At 42.2% G+C, this 21,617-nt stretch overlaps 1 protein-coding gene across 1 annotated transcript in view; it reads right to left on the bottom strand.

The window, feature by feature from the left end:
- Positions 1-306: 306 nt before the first annotated feature.
- Positions 307-21,617, bottom strand: part of LOC135528393 (probable phospholipid-transporting ATPase IIA) — a 39,239-nt gene continuing 17,928 nt past the window's right edge. The window contains exons 14-28 of the mRNA XM_064957442.1: positions 20,558-20,767; positions 17,698-17,859; positions 16,941-17,033; positions 16,652-16,735; positions 14,839-15,009; positions 14,527-14,625; positions 13,130-13,219; positions 12,638-12,782; positions 12,273-12,337; positions 11,522-11,677; positions 10,721-10,785; positions 10,196-10,304; positions 9,926-9,983; positions 5,565-5,768; positions 307-2,477 (exon numbers count right to left, since the gene is read on the bottom strand). Of these exons, the coding sequence (XP_064813514.1) occupies positions 2,341-2,477; positions 5,565-5,768; positions 9,926-9,983; positions 10,196-10,304; positions 10,721-10,785; positions 11,522-11,677; positions 12,273-12,337; positions 12,638-12,782; positions 13,130-13,219; positions 14,527-14,625; positions 14,839-15,009; positions 16,652-16,735; positions 16,941-17,033; positions 17,698-17,859; positions 20,558-20,767 (1,848 nt within the window). The 3' untranslated portion in view covers positions 307-2,340. The remainder of the gene's footprint in view (positions 2,478-5,564; positions 5,769-9,925; positions 9,984-10,195; positions 10,305-10,720; positions 10,786-11,521; positions 11,678-12,272; positions 12,338-12,637; positions 12,783-13,129; positions 13,220-14,526; positions 14,626-14,838; positions 15,010-16,651; positions 16,736-16,940; positions 17,034-17,697; positions 17,860-20,557; positions 20,768-21,617) is intronic.

Below are 21,617 nucleotides of genomic sequence, written 5' to 3'. Positions count from 1 at the left end.
TCCTCTACAATAAAGGAAAACAAAGGGAAAGGGGGATACCTAGTCAGTTGTACAGCTGAATGCCTTCAACTGAACTGTGTCATCTGCATTTACCCACAACCCCTCTGAATCAGAGTTACTGGCTCAACGCTCTAACATAGTACAACCTCAGTCCAGTCTGAGTATACTATAGGCCTAGTTTTACTGGAGGAAATGTTGTTCTTCTGTACCAAAACCAAGCACTTAAATGAACTCACACAAAGCTAAACATAATCAGAAAAAATGACTACAAAAAGGATTTTAGAGAAATGACAATGGTTCGGTAACTAGAAAGGAAAACACAAGATTTATTTTATCACCACCAATATTCACAATTCAACACGATCCTCCCTTTTTGTTCTGCTAACTAGAGTGCAATTATACCAACACAAAATGATCAAGGTTAATAAATTAAACAGGTTATTTACAATTATGCAAGACACAATACTTAAAAAAACAAAACAGTCAAATAATGTAGTGTCATTCTACCACAATTGATGGTATGAAACCTCCAAAGTCCACATAAGAAAAGAGTACAGCTGTCAGTTTTAACAAAATTCCTTGCAACAACAAAAAAAAGCATGTCAAATTCAAAGGCTTTGAATAATGTTTGAAACGTCAACTAAAATAAGGAAAGACGAAGAGTAGGTCACAAAATACAAAATGCCTGTAATTCCAACAGAACAAGAAAAACAATGAATGAATTAGTAGTTATGACACCCTGTATGTACTCTGACACAAATTATTCACTAATCCTAACAGTAACCCGTCATGATATTAGTTTACATCTTTATAATACATTAGCCGAAAATAATATAAAATGGGGACATTAGCCTACAACACAATGTAATTATTTACACCTTTTTGTACCAGTCGTCTCTCTTCCCTTTCTCCTCCTCTTCCCGAGGAATAGTATGTGAGGAATTCATTACATATTTTTCTTTAAAATGTGCACTAATACCTATTGAAAATCAACACATTCTACTGGGCCATTCACTCTGTGCAAGGTGAAAATTGTTATCTTCTATTCCAGACATGTCTGTGAGAAGAGAACTGGGAATTGTGGGGGCTCAGCTCTGGGTGAGGGGAGAGGGCAGACGGACAGTGGTCAGAGTATTTTCAGCTATGGCTTGAATTGGCTTCATGTCACAACTAAAGTGAATCATGCAATGATACAGGGTGGCAAGAACTGGCGTCAGGAGTGGGCAGTGACCACGTGACAGGGTAGCCTACAGACTCCCTGGCCTAGCGGACACACAGCTAGTCTGATGGCCAAAGTGGAACATATGGCTTGGCTACAAATAGCATCCAGTTAGTGGCTGAATATTGACCATGCTCTTCAGTTTAGACACAATCTCTTTTACCAAACGTACAAAATGACAAAGACACGGCTTTTGACATCTGAGACAGTGGGTCAGCATGCTATACTAAAAGAACCAAGCCACCTCCACTTGGCTGGGTTATAGTCGTTGGGTGACGCACAAACACATACACAAACAGAATTTGATCAGTGCACTGGTTCATCTCTAAGCCCCAGAACTGTTAACATAAAATTGCAACAAGTCCTTGAGAAACGCTACTTCAATAACAGTGTTCTCCATTAACAGAATGTGCCATAAAAAAAAACATTTGAATTTGTAATACAACTATTATGTTGATGTGTAAAAAAAGAAAGAAAAAAAGTGGATATTAAAATTTTTGATTCCAGTGTATTTCACACTATATTTCCAATATAACTACAATTACTCTTATAATGTACAATTTAAACATAAATTTAAACATAAATACCAATTCAATGCATTTCAGACTGACATGCTTGTGTTGTTCTTTTATGTACTGTATGTTAGTCAAATCCAATCAAGTGTTCCTTGTTAGTTCTCTATAGGTTCGATGTTTAGATACCAAACCTGATCTATATTGTTAATGAGTCCATGATTAAGAAGTACACAGCCCTCTGTTAGTTCATTATGGCACATACTTCCTGATGGTATTCACACATTTTGGACCTGTGACCATGATAAAGCACAGAATTCCAGTTACGGTAACCACCAAGCCAATCAGTCTAGAAACATACCTAGTCATACTTGTCAGTCTTTACATCTAAACAGGGGAAACTTACACAACAACCTTCTCTCTTCTCAAATCAAACTTGTTTTTTTCGTTCCCACACCAGCCCTTCCAATTGCACATGAACATTTAAGAATAAATTAAAGGGGAAGGGAACCCTTGAGGTTCTTATAAAGCGCAGGCTCTGTTAGATGAGAGGTAGGGAGGTGTGCGAGCAGAGATCTCTCTCCTCCCTATGCACAGAAGCAGGGCTCTCTAGGAGGTGAGCTTTGAGTAGTTGGGCGGTGAGAAGCGTCTGCGCAGATACTTGAGGATGTAGAGGGGCAGACAGCTCACCAGGGTGATGACCGTCACCTTCCACAGGAACGACAGTGTGGCGATGAAATATACATCTAGATACATCCAAGGAAACAGAGGGCAGGATGGTGGGTCATTTAAACAAATATGTTTTATATATGAGGAATTGAGTAAGTATGACTTAATGTAATCAGGTTAGTATGACTACTGTTTTTGATTCAGTTGCCACTACTCAGTTCATTTAGTGACTAGGGGGAGACCTAGCATCTAAATATATGGCAGATGAGGGAAATGGCTTGCCATGTAATTGACTTATATTCAAGCTGTTCCATTCAGGGAAACTATGTACCTTTGGTGTCACTTGTGACTTTAAAAAGTTAAAATGGCCTCTCTTTAACGAAAGAGGAAGACGAGAAGGGCACTTTCGACCATGTTCAAGTCATAATGCTCAGTGGTCTGAAACCGACCTTCACACCTCACATAAAGGCTTAAAATAGCGTTTGGTAAAAGCAAATAGATACTGTGGATTAAATGATCATAATCTACACAACTACTGCATTTGTACACAGCCAGCCTAAGAAACCAAATCTGATTTTCTTTCTACAGTTGAATTCGGATGTTTTACATACGCTTGGAGTCATTAAAAATCGTTTTTCAATCACCCCACAAATTTCTTGTTAACAAAATATCGTTTTGGCAAGTCGGTTAGGACATCTACTTTGTGCATGACAAGTAATCTTTCCAATAATTGTTTACAGAAAGATTATTTCACTTATAATTCACTGCATCACAATTCCAATGGGTCAGAACTTTACATACACTAAATTGACTGTGCCTTTAAACAGCTTGGAAAATTCCAGAAAATGATGTCATGGAAGCTTCTGATAGGCTATTTGACATCATTTGAGTCAATTGGAGGTGTACCTGTGGATGCATTTCAAGGCCTACCTTCAAACTTTGCTTGACATCTTGGGAAAATCCAAAGAAAACAGCCAAGACCTCAGAAAAAAAATTATAGACCTCCACAAGTCTTGTTCATCCTTGGGAGCAATTTCCAAACGCCTGAAGGTACCATGTTCATCTGAACAAACAATAGTACGAAGTACAATCACCATGGGACTACGCAGCCATCATATCGCTCAGGAAGTAGACGCGTTCTGTCTCCTAAAGATAAACGTACTTTGGTACGAAAAGTGCAAATCAATCCCAGAACAACAGCAAAGGACCTTGCGAAGATGGAGGAAACAGGTACAAAAGTATCTATATCCACAGTACAAGGAGTCCTTTATCAACATAACCTGAAAGGTCGCTCAGCAAGGAAGAAGCCACTGCTCCAAAACCACCATAAAAAAGCCAGACTACGGTTTGCAACTGCACACGGGGACAAAGATTGTACTTTTTGGAGAAATGTCCTCTGGTCTCATGAAACAAAAATAGAACTGTTTGGCCATAATGATCATTGTTATGTTTGGAGGAAAAAGGGGGAGGCTTGCAAGCCAAAGAACACCATCCCAACCGTGAAGCACAGGGGTGGCAGCATCATGTTGTGGGGGTGCTTTGCTGCAGGAGGGACTGGTGCACTTCACCAAGTAGATGGCATCATGAGGTAGGACAATTAGGAGGATATATTGAAGCAACATCTCAAGACATCAGTCAGAAAGTTTAAGCTTGTTCGCAAATGGGTCTTCCAAATGGACATTGACCCCAGCATACTTCCAAAGTTGTGGCAAAATGGCTTAAGGACAACAAAGTCAAGGTATTGGAGTGGGCATCAAAACCCTGACCTCAATCCTATAGAAAATTTGTGGGCAGAACTGAAAAAGTGTGTTCAAGCAAGGAGGCCTACAAACCTGACTCAGTTACACCTGCTCTGTCACGAGGAATGGGCCAAAACTCACCCAACTTATTGTGGGAAGCTTGTAGAAGGCTACCCGAAACATTTGACCTAAGTTAAACAATTTAAAGGCAATGCTACCAAATACTAACTGAGTGTATGTAAACTTCTGACCCACTGGGTATGTGATGAAAGAATTAAAAGCTGAAATAAATCATTCTCTATACTATTATTCTGACATTTCACATTCTTAAAATAAAGCGGTGACCCTAACTGACCTAAGACAGGGCATTTTTTACTAGGATTAAATGTCAGGAATGGTGAAAAACTGAGTTTAAATGTATTTGGCTAAGATGTATTTAAACATCCGACTTCAACTGTATACACAAATACTTTTTTTCTGACTGTCCACAGTTTTATATGTGACCCATTTAAGATTTGCTCATTCACACAGATGTAGCCTCTGAAGTAGCACACAAATGCAATGCTCATTTCCTGTCACTGTTCCTTTACATTTTGGGGCGGTTGTCATGGTAAAGGTCATGTCCAAAAAAAACAACATTTGAGCAAAAAGATCTTATCTGAGGGTTCCGTCAGAGGTCACATATGGAGGATCGAGTTTGCATCAGGATTCAGATCCACATATGGAGGTGGTGTAAATAGGAAGTTCAAAATATCAGATTCCATGTGGTTTTTCACTGTTCACACATTAGGGAAATTATAAGAAAGGTATCAACTAATAATCATGAATTAAGCTGACTATGTAAACAAAGCCTTATGCTTTTTAAGCGACAAACCAGCTTCTATTAAAAAAAAATGTAAAATGTGATGTTCGACATGTGGTACAGTAGTTTCTGAGATACAGCCTCTGTTTGGTCATAAACACAAAGACCTTGGCCAGTGTGTGTGTGGTAGCTGGAGCAGGAAACTAACATGGAGGCTAGCTGGCTGCACTCCTCTCGTACTATTTGTTACTTTATTCACCTTTAGCAGGACTTCCTACAGACAGTACATTCCAGGTCTCAGCCAGCCCAGGGCTAACTGGACACCAGAGGCTGTATGAATGGAGAAGAGCCTGTCATCGCTGAACACTGATGTACAAATGCAGCGGGGAAAGTCCATTACTATCAAATCTATCACTGTGTACTTGTAAATCAAATTGTAGCTGCATTATTTTTGCTTCTAACAAAACTCCTGACATAGGAATTATTTGGCCATTAAACGTATGTGTGTTTACCCACCTATGAACTTGTGCAGGAAGACGAGCGAGGCAATGACTAGGCTGAGAAATTTGTGTGTGAGGGCGTGTCTGTGTGCGTGTTTGAGTACAGTATGCATGTTTACGCACCTATGAACTCGTGCAGGAAGACGAGCGAGGCGATGTAGCAGGCCAGACTGAGCAGCTCGGCTACGATCATGAGCCAGTGCCATGTCTGGATGGTGAGCGCCACCATCAGCAGCTCTGTGAGGATCAGCGAGGTGAAGGAGATGGCTACGATGTGGACAAACTCGGACTCAAACAGCAGCAACGCCCCATACATAATGATACTGCCTTAGGAGCACAGAGAACAGGCATCACAACGTCAAGAGCACTGCCATTGCATTGGTGTGTAGCTGTGTTTTTTTGTTGTTGTTTATTGTTGGAAAAAAACGTAATTATTCAATTAATCACTAAATGAATTAAACCAACCCGGTAGACACTTTGGTGCCATTAAAAAGCATGATTGAGTGGCTACATACAGTGCCTTCGGAAACTATTCCGAATTTTCCCACATTTTCTTACGTTACAACCTTATTCTAAAATTGATTAAATAAAAGAAATCCTCACCAATCTACAAATACCCCATACTGACAAAGTGAAACAGGATTTTTGAATTTTTTGCAAACAAGCCATGAGGTCGAAGGAATTATCTATAGAGCTCCGAGACAGATCTGAAAAACAGATCTGGGGAAAGGTAAAAAAACAAACATTTCTGCAGCATTGAAGGTCCCCAAGAACACAGTGGACTCCATCATTCTTAAATGTTAGAAATTTTGAACCACCAATCTGGCGTTTATGGTAGTGGCCAGGCGATAGTCACTCCTCTGTAAAAGCCTTGACAGCCCGCTTGAAGTTTGCCAAAAGGCACCTAAAGGACTCAGACCATGAGAAACAAGATTTTCTGGTCTGATGAAACCAATATTGAACTCTTTGGCCTAAATTCCAAGCGTCACATCTGGAGGAAACCTGGCACCATCCCTACTGTGAAGCATGGTGGCGGCATGATGCCGTGGGGATGTTTTTCAGCGACAGGGACTGGGAGATGAGTCAGGATCGAGAGAAAGATGAACAGTGCAAAGTACAGAGAGATCCTTGATGAAAACCTGCTCCAGAGCACTCAGGACCTCAGACTAGGGAGAAGGTTCACCTTCCAACAGGACAATGACCCTAAGCAGGAGTGGCTTCGTGACAAGTCTTTGAATGTCCTTGAGGGGCCCAGCCAGAGCCCAGACTAGAGCCAGATCGAACATCTCTAGAGAGACCTGAAAATAGCTGTGCAGTGACACTCCCCATCCAACCTGACAGAGCTTGAGAAGATCTGCAGAGAAGAATGGGAGAAGATCCCCACATATAGGTGTGCCAAGCTTGTAGCGTCATACCCAAGAAGACTCAAGGCTGTAATCACTGCCAAAGGTGCTTAAACAAAGTACTGAGTAAATGGTCTGAATAGTTATGTATAAGTGATATTACCATTTTTTTTTTTAAATAGATTTTGCTTTGTCATTATGGGATATTGTGTGTAGATTGAGGGGGGGAAACTATTGAATACATTTTAGAATAAGACATTAACGTAACAAAATGTGGAAAGTCAAGGGGTCTGAATACTTCCCGATTGAACTATGTACAGAACCAGTCAAACGTTTGGACACACCTACTCATTCCAGGGTTTTTCTTTATTTTGTACTATTTTCTATGTTGTAGAATAATAGTGAAGACATCAAAACTATGAAAGAACACATATGGAATCATGTAGTAAACAAAAAAAAGTCAAAATATATATTTGAGATTCTCCAAAGTAACCACACTTCGCCTTGACAGCTTTGCACACTCTTGGCATTCTCTTAACCAGCTTCATGAGGTAGTCACTTGGAATGCATTTCAATTAGGTGTGTGCCTTGGTAAAAGTTAATTTCCTTCTTAATGTGTTTGAGCCAATCAGTTGCGTAGGGGTTGTATACAGAAGATAGCCCTATTTGGTAAAAGTCCATATTATGGCAAGAACAGCTCAAATAAGCAAAGAGAAATGACAGTCCATCATTACTTTAAGATATGAAGGTCAGTCATTTCGGAAAATGTCAAGAACTTTGAAAGTTTCTTCAAGTGCAGTCGCAAAAACCATCAAGCGCTATGATGAAACTGGCTCTCAAGAGGACCGCCACAGGAAAGGAAGACCCAGAGTTACCTCTGCTGCAGAGGATACGTTCATTAGATTTAACTGCACCTCAGACTGAAGCCCAAATAAAAGCTTCAGAGTTCAAGTAACAGACATCTCAACATCAACTGTTCAGAGGAGACTGCGTGAATCAGGCCTTCATGGTCGAATTGCTGAAAAGAAACCACTACCAAAGGACACCAATAAGAAGAGACTTGCTTGGGCCAAGAAACACGAGCAATAGACAGCTGTACTTTGCGATTTTTGGTTCCAACTGCCGTGTCTTTGTGAGACGTAGAGTAGGTGAGCGGACGATCGCCGCATGTGTGGTTCCCACAGTGAAGCATGGAGGTGTGATGGTGTGGGGGTACTTTGCTGGTGACACGGTCTGTGATTTATTTAGAATTCAAGGCACACTTTGGGCTCCCGAGTGGCGTAGCGATCTAAGGCACTGTAGTGGGGTGCTAGAGGCGTCACTAGAGACCCTGGTTCGATTCCAGGCTGTATCACAACCGGCAGTGATTGGGAATCCCATAGGGCAGCGTACAATTGGCCCAGCATCGTCTGGGTTAGGCCGGGGTAGGCCGTCATTGTAAATAAGAATTTGTTCTTAACTGACTTGCCTAGTTATATAAAAGGTTAAAAAAATATATATATAAATAAAACAGTATGGCTACCACAGCATTTTGCAGTGATATCCCATCTGGTTTACGCTTAATCGGACTATCATTTGTTTTTCAACAGGACAATGACCCCAAAACACACCTCCAGGCTGTGTAAGGGTTATTTGACCAAGGAGAGTGATGGGTGCTGCATCAGATGACCTGGCCTCCACAATCATTGGACCGTTGGACCGTCGAGTGAAGGAGAAGTATCCAAGTGCCCAGCATATGTGGGAACTCCTTCAAGAAGGTTGGAAAAGCGTGCCTCATGAAGCTGGTTGAGACAATGCCAAGAGTGTGCAAAGCTGTTATCAAGGCAAAGGGTGGCTACTTTGAAGAATATAAAATGTTTATAATTTGTTTAACACTTTTTTGGTTACTACATGATGCCATGTGTGTTATTTCATAGTTTTGATGTCTTCACTATTATTCTACAATGTAGAAAAACGTAAAAATAAAGAAAAACCCTGGAATGAGCAGGTGTGTCCAAACTTTTGACTGGTACTGTAAATCACAAGGGTCATTCCAATTCATGTGGCACAGGGAAACTCTCTGCAAAATTAAGACACAACACCTGTAACTGTAATGCTCAACCTGAACCTTGGCTCTGCTTGTTCTGTTAAACAACACTTTGCTATCATGAAGAGAAATGGACAATTGAAATACAACTAAGAAAGTTTTCAACACAGTACAACCAGATCTATATATTTTGCATTAAAAAAAAGGGAATCGATGTCAAGATTTCTCACAGTTTCCCATGTTAGGAAGAGGAAAAGGAACTTTTTCACTTTTCCATCTTTTTTTAAACGCTTCCATAACCTCTCTGATTGTTAATGTGACCTCTAAAAAGGGACGTAAAAACACACTTCCTGCGATTGAAAATGTAATTAATACCAACAGATCTAACATGGGATGTATCCTAGTTCTGTATCGAATACAACGACATTCTCATCACATTTGAGTAAAAATTGTGGAAGGGTCAGGGTCAGACAGAAGTCATTTTCCTGTTAGACATTCGTATACATTTGACAATAAAGTAACCTTCTTCTTCTTATTATTATTATTATTATTTTTAAAAGCATACAAAACACTGCCTCTGTGGAAAACTGTAACGGAAAATAAATACCAAACAATCCACCAAAGGCTTTAAACACAGAAACCAGGCCCACTCAATAGCAAAGAAGAAGGAAAAAAAGGATCATGGCTAAGGATCTTCCATCAACTGGGATATTCTGCTAAACAAACTATTTGGAGAGGGAAAGGTGGGAGGTAAGGATTGAGCACTGAGCGATAGACAAAAGGTTTAGGGGTGTAGTTTGGATGCTTCTGGCAACGCCTTTGCAACACAAATGGGCCGTGGTAAAACCCCCTTAGGTTATTTAGCATTTACAAAAAAGCACAGACATAAATAAACTCTACTACTAGCAATTAAAAAGAAAGTGTGTGGGCTGGTGGGGAGCATCATGGATCCTACAACCATAGGGCAGGGCAGTTTCTAAAGTAGTACCTGTGTGTGAAAGGCCTTCGGGATTAGTTGTTTTCCAACAACAAAACATAACATTCCTATCTATAGGAATGCATATCAATAGATACTCAAGCTACCGAATGTATCATTGTTTCCACAACCGACTTACCTTGATAAATACTTATTAGGACCCATATCAGAAATGTCTTAAAGGACAGAGGTCGACCCTGAAAAAAAAAGAGGAATATTCAGAACGATTTTAACAATGAATCCACGCACATTAAGTACTAAACATTTAATAGAAACAGATATGTGCAAATATCTGCGTGCAAAGTGTTATCGAGGGCGGAGAGAAGTCTATGCAGTACGTATTGAAACAATGCTTCCCTGTTGATAACACAATGCAAATCATATGGCCCAATAAAGACATGTTAATTACCTTCAGGAGATCCTTATATAACTCGGGATACAGCATGGCTACTTCCGACTTCACATCTTTATCCAACACCAGGGAGAACACAGGGAACATGGTGTAGATGGTGGAGTAGCTAAAACAAAGAACATTCACAAATATAATTAGCAGTTTGCAGACGGTAGTAAGAGAATACTATCATTTTAGTTACAAAAAAAAAAAACCCACGTCATTTCTCAGGCACGTCATTACCAGACATTAACTGCCAGAGAACATGTAGGATGTAAAAAAACGTTACTTTCGGATTGAAGCTTCACGTATGGTTATGTGGCTACTAATATTAATTCTCGCAGATTTCAGTACAGTTCTCTGACCTCCATTCGAAGGCTGGATAGAGGGGGTTTCGATGAGTCAGTCGGGTTCAAGTCATCTCATAGTAGTGTCTTAGCAACACTGCGTCAACACAATCTAAATATCAACAAAACATGGAGCTAACACATAGCTGAAATGCCATTGTGATAAGCCACCGCTATACAGAAAAGATCATCTCACCCAATAATGAGGAATCCTTGGTAGAGGGGGACAGAGGCAAAGTAGAAGACAGAGGAGAACACAGCCTGGGGGAGGAAGAAGAGATCACGGATGAGTCATCATTACCGGATGTAGAACTCGTGTGCTTAACGTTGCATTGACAACTGTAATACACAACGACAAAACACCATTGACACAATTTGCCAAAACTATCTACACGTTACATTCATCTAAAAGTGAGTCAATTGATTGAAGTAATAGCTCTAAGAATAGATAATAAACCTATTATTATCACAATGGCGAGGTACTACTTCACCTACGTAGTTTAGAAAAGTGACTAACACTGACTACTAGTATGATGCTACATGGTTTGAGCAGCAGCCAGACAGAGCTGGGCCAGCTCATGCCCTATACCAAACACTTAACATCTGTGGCTGTGGGCAGCGTTAATTTGAGACACATGGGGGCCTCCCTATCGAATGAGTCTATGGCCTGGTGACTCACATGGCTTTCCCTTTTTCCTTGGTCTGGGAGACTAGCAGGCTGAAGAGCTGGATGCATGGGCTGTGGTACTCACAAGGGCTGAGGCTTGGGGTTGACACTGAAAACTGTGGCCTCCAAGAAGAGCTCCTGGGGTCCCTTGCTCTGACTCACTCCCCACCCTGCTCCAACTCACTATGCCTATCCCTAGGTACCCTCACTACCCATTGGAACTGGGGCTCTGGGGCTGGTTCTGCAGACTCCCAAAGAGGCTTCTGGCACTCCCTTGTCCTGACTCACTCCACACCCCACTCCACCATTTGGTACCCTGGTCCTGCCTACCTGCATGGTGCTGATGCACAGGCTCCGGTGGATGACGAACTGGGAGAGGCCGGCAGACCTTTTGTAGCTGTTCCGCCCGTGGACCATGAGGAGTCGGCCCAAGTGCTTGAACTGAGTCACAGAGAAGTCGGCAGCCAGCGATGCCTGCTTCCCTTCCTGTCAACAAACAAAGTGGTGGTGGAAAATAAGAGAAATTTACAAAAAGGTTAGCAAAGGTCTTCTTTAACCAGAAAAACACTTTTTACGAGTGTATATAAAGAATTAGTAGGTCCAAAAGTTGAGGAAAAGTTGAAACTAAGTGATCAACTGAAAATTGGAAAGGCCAAACTGCCACTGAGTAAATACTGGATAGTTCCCCATTTCTACCAATAATTACCAACTATTGAGTTTATGTGGAGCTCTTGTCCATATTTGCTGAATGGGTCAGAAAGAGCAATCTGTCAATGAGGTAGGAACTCTGCATGGTTGACCCGTCAGCACTACAGTTCAAGCAGTCACAATCAGAACAGAAAGACAATACCACTCTGTCACATTCATTTCCTCTACACCCATGACATGCTTTCACACAGTCAAAAAGGAATCATCTGTGCATGATATGACATAAACAAGTGACAAATGTATGTTTAAAAAAGACGCTCTGGCCAGATGGAAGCCGACTCTCAGGAAACACACAACGCATACCGATGGCAGAGAGTGTGTGTGTTTGTGTGAAAGCAGAGCGTCAAGGCGACAGGGACAGAGAGATTCTTACTTTGCCCTCCACTCCCACGCCACAGTCGGCTTCCTGGATCATGCTGACATCGTTTCCTCCGTCCCCTAAGAGAAAACAAACAGATATCAGTGGAAGTGTCAGGAGAAACACGTCTATTAATGTGACTCACAAGAGAGAGGGCTGTGTGTGCGTTTGTGTGTGCGTGCGGGTGCGCGTGATCTGACCTCTGCAAACTGTTTATCAAGACCACATCATGAAAACAATACCATTCAACATCTTTAACATACAGATCAGTAACCCTGCAGTGAAATGCCATGCCATTGGAGAGTTTAAGTGAGCTGAATTGTTAACACTGTAATGTCCCAATAGAGAATAGCTTGGGGGCTGACACTGGGGAGACTCACCTACAGCACAGGTGAGTTTGCCTGTGCGCTCCTGCAGCAGCCGGACTATCTGGGCCTTCTGGGTTGGAGCGCAGCGGCAACACACCACAGCAGGACACTGACACGCCAGCTCCATAAACTCGTACTCATAGAACTTCAGACACACCTGCAGGAGAAGCAGAGTATGACAGACGAGGCATGAACAACAAGCCAGGGGCCAACGACCGACTGTGGTTTTCGTCTGTATTTCTATCAATGACGTAGACTCCTTCCTCAACGTTTGTTACATTCATCTAGGAAGTTGTCAATTGAGACCCAATACAATGCAGCAGTGTGATAGGATGAAACTCAAAATAAGCTGAGGGTTCTCAAGGTGTCTCAGACTTTTTCCCATGTTAGACTGACTCTTACCAATGCCACAGCCACCACTAAAGGCCTCTTCAGTAACATTGTTTTGGTTCGTCTTACACAGATAAGGTAAAGTGTTCAGCGTGAGGACGGTGCTCAGCTTACCTCCAGTGAGTCCCCTGATATGACCAGGGCACAGTCGTGTTTCCTCCGGAAAGCGTTAAGCTCCAGGTGGGCCTCTCCTCGCGTCGTCACCTAGGACCACAGACAGTATAGGGCTTACCATCATGGTCACAGACATACAGACACACAGATAGCTATCTAACCCACAGGAGTAGCTGCTCTCCTTACTGCAACTGTCATCCACACGCTAGATTAGCATCAGGGTGAACTGATCAACTGTCAACTGAGCTTGCAAACCAGAACCAGAACATGTGATTTGAAATGCCAAAGTAAGTTATAAAACCACAAGGAGGACCAGTATTTTGTAGGTTTCTATAGACTACTATTTATTATCAAATATGGAGGTTGATTGTAAACATCCCATAGTTTCTGCAACTCTATCAAACTCATGTAGACTCAACATTTTTGAAAATGTGGAACTGGAAATGACCGCAAGACATCAATCTGTCAACCAATGTTCTGCACTGGTATGGCTATATTCCTCTCCTATTGCCTGTTCATACGTCAAGTCGTCAACCCAGGTGCCATTTGTGTCGAACCAGGAAGCCCAGGAAGCCCTAGCAGATGCCCTGGCTATTGGTCCAATCAAAAGTCACAGCCCCAGTCCTGCTCTGCTGGGAGAAGCAAGGGGACTGTTTTCATGCTGTGCCAGCCATTGTTATCCTCTTCCAGTAACAACTGTTGTACACAACTCCTAACATTCCTATGGCAGGCAAGCTCTCCCTTTCTGCAACTGGAGATCAGCCAAAAGGGAACTCAAAGGACTATCAAAGCAGTAGTGCAGTTTGAGAGCTAAGCCTGCAAAACAAATTAGGAAGTTAGGTTCTCTGTCACTGTGTTACCCAAGGGAGTGGTTCAGTTGGTCCTTACCAGCCTGTTTCCAGACTTGGGTTCAAAAACTATTTGAAATCTTTCAAATACTTTGAGCGTTTTCTTTAGCCTGCCTGGAGTGTCGGGTTGGCAGGGTTTGTACTTTTGGGACTTATCTATTGGTTATATTGCAACAGTGAAGATCATTCAAACACATCTAAAGTATTTGAAATTATTTCAAATAGTATTTGAAACCAGATTTTGAGAGCTCAGGTCTGTTTTACACTGGCTTGGATGTTCATTCCTGTGTGAGGTATTTATTGTTGGGGTTGCTAGCTATCCAGCGGATCTTGGCTAGGCTGGGGGACTACATAACCATCGCTATGGGCCTTCACCACACAGAGGGTGGATGTCCCAATAAGGTCAGGGCAGACAGGAAACTGTGGATGCCCTGTGAACTAAGAATGACTCCTTATGCTATAAAGCTATTTATTCTAATTCACAATAAATATGATATTGAAATAGCAGTGGTAAAACAGAAAAATACCCTCTACTGCTTCTCCACTCACCGATCTAAAGATGTGGATGTCCTGGTTGCGGGTCACCAGATGGGCGTTCTTAGCTGTGCACGTGGCTGTTTCCAGCTTATCTCCAGTTAACATCCACACCTACACATGTAATAACAGTTTTAAAATGACATTTCTGTGTGATTAACTTAAAAAAAAAAAAAAAAAAAAAAAAAAAAAAAAATTCTTATCCACATTCAAACAATGACATAACAACAGTTACAGAGGGCACAAAGCCCAGGGATAAATAAAGTGTATTGAAGTGAACTGCTAAGTGTTGTTGTCTCCCTCTGCCCCGGTGACCCCTCCCCTGACCTTGATGCCTGCATTGCGTAGGATCTCCAGGGTGGGCCGTACATCAGCCTGAAGCTGGTCTTCTACCCCCGTCAGACACAGCAGCTCCATCTCCATCTCCAGGCTCTCGATCACCGTGGCAACCTTCAGAGACCGATCGTGCACACTCAGCTTGGCCTGAATGTATCGGGCCTGTGGGTGGAGAAAGTAGCAGAGGAGAAAAATAGGAAGAAAAGATTTCGATTGGATGCCTACAATATTGGAATATAGCATGTTGGAGTTGAACTAGATTGATTTATCAACTGTCAGACGTACAAATTCATCAAATGTAACACGTTCTGGATGGTCAAAGGAATAACAACATCGATCAGCAAGTAAACACCCAGTAGTTTCCAGCTCAGAGGGCAATTTTCAGTGTGAGATAAAGCAAAAACTGAGTGACTCACTCAGGAACACAAACTCTGTGAGTGAGTCACTAAGCGAGTGAGTCACCGCCGCCCACCAGCCAGCTCACAAAATTATACACTCCAGCAATGGGGCTGGGGCTGCAGGGGAGACACTGCCTGCCTCGCTCGCCCTGAGAATGGGTGTGTGTGTGATCTGAGCATCAAACAACAGCCTTTGACATTTAAAGAACAATGGTGAAAGTATCTGTGGAAACTATTTAGTTTTTGTATTTGTTGTTGTTGTTGGCAGGTACGAGGTTGATATACAGGACATACCAAAACCTGTACAGTGCGTGCTAATGTTGAGGAATATAAACAAATTAGTTACACATTAAGTGTACAAAACATTAGGAACACCTTCATAATATAGAGTTGCACCCCCTTTTGCCCTCAGAACAGCCTGAATGTGTTGGGGCATGGACTCTTCAAGGTGTTGAAGCGTTTCACAGGGATGCTGGCCCATGTTGACTCCAATGCTTCCCACAGTTGTGTCAAGCTGGCTGGATGTCCTTTGGGTGGTGGACCATTCTTGACACACACATGGGAAACTGTTGAGCATGAAAAACCCAACAGCGTTGCAGTTCTTGACACACTCAAACCAGTGCGCCTGGCACATACTGCCATACCCCGTTCAAAGGCACTTAAATATTTTGTCTTGCCCCTTCACCCTCTGAATGGCAGATATACACAAGGCATGTCTCAACTGTCTCAAGGCTTAAAAATCCTCCCCTTCATCTACACTGATTGAAGTGGATTTTAACAAGTGACATCAATAAGGGGTCATAGTTTCATCTGGATTCACCTGGCCAGTCTAATGTTTCGTATACTCAGTGTATATTGTCATCCTACAACAACAAACAATATTTCACTGAAATCTCCTTGGGATTGTGAGGAGTGGTAACCAACACAATGATTAACTGGGGCACAGCAACACAAGAAGAGGGAGGTGTGTCAACGAGTAAAAATGAACAACTAATGTTGTTGTAACTGCTATAACACACTCGGTATCATCTTTCATTCTCAGACATCAACATGAATTGGCTTTCTCTTTACGACGCCGTCATAACATTTCCTGCGTGGTGTTGGTTTGAACCTACTGAGTCTTTATGACCTGCTATGTGGATGTGCTCGCAGAAGCCAACTCAAACCAAGATGGATACTCTGGGCTTCAGTCGTCTCACTAATGAGTTTGCCAAATGGATATGAAACACTGAAATGTCAAGGTCACCGACGGCGGACTTGGTTGCTCAGGACAGTCAATTCATTCTCCATTAAACAACATCCTCCTCCTGTTGGCTTTGGTTATGGCACAGGCCCGACCGCTAAGTATCAACGTGATGACAGAAACATTTAAGCTCATTCAAAGACAGAGAGGGAATGCTACTAACCTCAAAGTCTTGGTACTGTTCCTCTGTTAGAGACTTCTTGGAAACGACCAAGACCCTCAGACCTTCCCTGGCCATATTCCCACACTGGAAGAAAGAGCAAAAGTAACACTAAAATATTAATATCAGAACAGAATGTTCAAACATTCACAATGACTCTGAACCCCCCCCCCCCCAACGGTTAAATTGACAGCAACCTCTAAAGGTAACCTCAACACGATATATTCAAATCAGGGTGGTCTTCTATTCAAACTAAAATGACTTGTTCTCGACTCGAGGAAGGAAAATCTACCTCTTCTTCCAGCCAGTCGTTATACTGGACGATGCCGGCCATCACCACATCTGCACCCTTCATGTAGAAGCTAATCTCTCCTGTAGACTCATCCTGCAAAACAGACCACTGTCACTACCTAAACTACATGCTGGACAAACAAAATAGAAGAAAAACATTCACATCAATCAATAAGGTATATTCTGGGTTTTCCCCCTGACTCTCAGCAGGGATGCACATAAAGATGCACATGTGTTGGGATGCACATACAAATAAAGAGTTTATTATTGGCAGTTGGTTGCGTAGAAAGGGAAACTTAAGTTTGGTCTCAAACATGCTTCAAAATATTTTCTTGAGGAACCCAAGTTCAACCCCGGGCTTCCTGAAGTAGAGTTATACCAGGTCTACCCAAGCCAACAACAATAGTTAGTCATGCAGACAGCACAGAGACTTAGTCATAGGGTTCATAGCCGGGTAAAGTCTTTTTCAGATCAGTCTCCATCTTGATGGATCACTGGACCAATGCTCCGGTTCAAAAGCCAGAAAATGTATCATTCAAAAGAGCAGTTGGCCCCACTGGTGTCAGCTATAGAATGTATCTTTCAAAAGAGCAGTTACATCCGAACACTAACAGTTGGCGGGCAATCAAGCAAAATACAAATCATCTTCCACAATACATTAGTTCAGCTCCGGAAGGCAAACACCGCTGGCAACTGTAAATGGATGACTGGAATTTGCATTTTCAAACCAGATTCATATCCCAGTCAGCTACACTTACTCGAACTATGATTCCCATCCGCTTGCTTTCATAGGTGAAGGGGAATATCTGCAGGATGGTGAAGTTCAGGATCTGTCCACTAGGAGTCCTCAGCTGCATGGAGTTGTGGTCCCGTCCGACCAGGGTCAGTCCAACACTCTCAGTCCACTGCACCAGCGACACCTAGCAAGGCAAGGCAGAGGAGACAGTTTGGTGAATGGTGGTTATCAAAATAGATCCGTTTGGTGAGGTAAATGGAGAATGGACCATTTTAACATGATGTACCTTTTCACAGGAAATAGCAATAAGCAGGAAATATCAAAGTGAGCAAAGAGCATAGTTCTACTTCAGCTCAAATCAATAATAAAAGCATTTCTGCACTCAAAGAAAATGGATTGACAAATTGATTGAACAAACTAGGAAGATAATCCTTTTAAAAGACGCATGCTGCATGTTTTTTCTGGTTTCTTTTGAATGGCACATGAGGATAAAGCCTGATTTTTATTTTTGATTTAACTAGTCAGTTAAGAACAAATTCTTATTTACAATGACGGCCTACCAAAAGGAAAAAGGCCTCCTGCGGGAACAGGGGCCTGGGATAATTTTTTTGTAAAACAATATAAATATAGGACAAAACACACATCACAACAGGAGAGACACAACACTACATAAAGAGAGACCTATAAGACAACAACATAACAAGGCAGCAACACATGACAACACAGCATGGTAGCAACACAACATGACAACAACATGGGAGCAGCACAAAAACATGGTATAAATTACATTTGGAATCATTGAAGGAATCATTTCTGGGGGGGTCAGAAGTTATTAATTTCTCAAAACTTCCAGCTATTAGCACAAGATCAAAAACACAATTCATCCCTCATGCCAACACTGACCGCTCTCTAATATACACCGAGTGTTCAAAACATGAAGAACACTGCTCCTTCTACTGACATAGACTGACCAGGTGAATGCTATGATCCCTTATTGATGTCACTTGTTAAATCCACTTCCAATCAGTGTAGATGAAGGGGAGGATTTTTTTAAGCATCGAGACAATTGAGACATGGATTGTGTATGTGTGCCGTTCAAAGGGCGAATGGGTAAGACAAAATATTGAAGTGCATTTGAACAGGGTATGGTAGTAGATGCCGGGCACACCGGTTTATGTCAAGAACTGCAATGCTGCTGGGTTTTTCACACTCAACAGTTTCCTGTGTGTATCAAGAATGGTCTACCACCTGGAAGACACCTAGCCTTGTAGGGCTGAAGGAGGGGGGGGGTTCAACTCAATATTAGGAAGGTGTTCCTAATGTTTGGTAGACTCAGTGTAGATCTCAGATGGATAGAATGAGGCATCGGTTGGACCCTAAACACCTAAAGTCCAGTCCTAAACCATGTCTCCTCTCCTCCAGCTAACAAACAATACTTATTCCATGCTAATATTTGGTCTGAGTCTATGCTTGGCTAAGGTTAGCCCTGAGCTGAACTCCATGAAGGTCAACACAGATCTGACTATCTTGTGTGTTGGTCATACAAGTTGGGGAGTATGAGGAACTTGACTTAGTCATGGTAGCATTAGTACGGCTACATTCACTGTGAAGGCATGCAGTGAATCGGCCTCCACCACAACAGCAGCAGCACTTGGTAATGGGAATGTCTCGAGTTTAATTGAGCTGGGTCTGCTACTGGCAAATGGCTGGAGTCAAAACCACAGCTTGGCAGAAGCGAAAGTTCTTATTGGTCCTGCTTGGAAATGGAACCGTCAAGAAATACTTGATACTCTTCCGGCGCTTTGTTAAAGGAACACACTTCTCGAGTAGATACCACAATCAATATTTTAGACATAATATATAAGATACACTAAATAAGCAGATGTAAAAGCATAAGCTGTGGAAAAATTACTCCACACTACAACCAGGACCCTTCATTTAGATTTTATTAACAACAAAAATGAGTTATGTCTGCCAAACAGGTATCACATCCAACAGAACAAAACAAGTTAGATAAATGGCTTGTGAATGGATTCCTACCAAAAACCACACATACAACTGTCACTGGCATTGTAACCACGACAACCGGCAGCCAAAACTATATATATCTATGGACTTCCTGAGAAGCCATTGGAAAGCAAACTGAATCTGAGCCCAGATCATATCAAGCGAATAAAATATACCTATAGTAACAACAGCAAAAAAAACATTCAATCAAGAAAGGAAATATCTACACATTGACTGATTATGTAATCTGTGAGAAATGTTGTTATCCCACAATTAATTTTCTGGAAAACAATGCATGAAGTTCAGCATACACTAAGCCACAACTCCCCACAAAGCAACTTCTGTGGGCCATATCAAAGTATCTACTATGAAGGTAGGAGACTCAAAGGGTGGATAGGCTAAGTCCAATGGACTGGGGAGCACATTAAGGAAATCCGTATTTACACCGCAGGAAAAGGATCAAGCTGAATTCCCCCTCAGCCTTCTTCCTGAAGTTCAAACGATTCACAGTGATCCAGGTCACAGCTAGGTACATGTGGAATGTAATTTGTCTCCTCAAGGTTTCCTTCAAGGGCAGCAGGTAGTCAACTGCAGGGACTGATAAGGGTTCAAGCTGCAAAACCATTTGAAGTGACTCTCTCCATATTTTAATCTGGATTCCATTCTTCTACTGTCACCATACTTACTGTAATTGGCGTAGTGACAATTCCCTTTTAACCTTTGAGGCTGTTGAGTAGACAACACATTTCTCACAGGCTATTTTGGTATATGTTGGTCTATTGTTAACGAAGGAGTATATTATAACTGCGCTGAGGCAAATACTAACATCCTTTATGGACAGCGATGTCTAGTATTGAGGGTGAGCCATTATGTACCTCGTCTGGGCTGGCGGCCTGGTAAACCCTACAGGTGTCCTCATAGTGCTGCTCTGCCTCGGCCTGGTCCGTCACGCCGTTGGCCTCGTACACGGGCGTCACACAGTGCACCAGGGCGATGGCCTTCACCGCCTCATGCACGCGGCTGCTGATGGTCTTACGAACCTTAGTAGCCGCCGGAGCTCTGGATGCTGGGGCGTCGTGAGAGGGCTGTGGGGAGGAAGGTGTACAATAGAAAAGTTAGCCCACTGAGTTGGATTATAAGCATCGGTCTACCTGCAAGGTTGTCAATGATTGGTAGAGCGTTTCTTTACACCTAACTTTTTTCTCAGCTATTCATTGACTGACAAACAATCAGTGGTGGAAAAAGTACCCAATTGAGTAAAAGGTACCTTAAAAGAAAATGACTCATGTAAAAGTGAAAGTCACCCAGTAAAATACAACTTGAGTAAGTCTCAAAGTATTTGGTTCTAAATATACTTAACCTAATTTACACCACTGCAGAGTCATCAGAAAAATACATTATTTGTGGGAAAAACATGGATCTACTTGTACCTGTGAGCCGCCTTATCACTATGTCAAAGTATAAGAAATATGTGTTGTGTAGTGCTAAAGAAATAACACTTCTCTGAACTGACTCAGTTCTAAAATGACTACCACACAAAGCCATTTGACTATTTAACCTTCATTTAACTAGGCAAGTCAGAGGAGGCAGGGTAGCCTAGTGGTTAGAGCGTTGAACTAGTAATCGAAAGGTTGCAAGTTCTAATCCCCGAGCTGACAAGATAAAAATCTGTCGTTCTGCCCCTGATCAAGGCAGTTAGGCCTAGGCCGTCAGCTTTACTATTCCTGGAATCAGGTCAAAGGTCAAATAAGAGTTAAGAACAAATTCTTATTTACAATGACGGCCAAACCCTCCCCTAACCTGGGACGACACTGGCCCTATTGGACTCCCGATCACGGCCGGTTGTGTGGTGACGCCTCTAAAATTGCAATGCAGTGCCTTAGACCGTTGCGCCACTCGGGAGGCCTAACCCTTCCTTACCATCCACAGAGACCC

The sequence above is a fragment of the Oncorhynchus masou genome, chromosome 33 (assembly GCF_036934945.1).
Source record: "Oncorhynchus masou masou isolate Uvic2021 chromosome 33, UVic_Omas_1.1, whole genome shotgun sequence".
Lineage (NCBI taxonomy): Eukaryota > Metazoa > Chordata > Actinopteri > Salmoniformes > Salmonidae > Oncorhynchus > Oncorhynchus masou.
The sequence above is the reverse complement of the archived record's forward strand: the minus strand, read 5'-3'. Positions and strand labels throughout refer to the sequence as shown.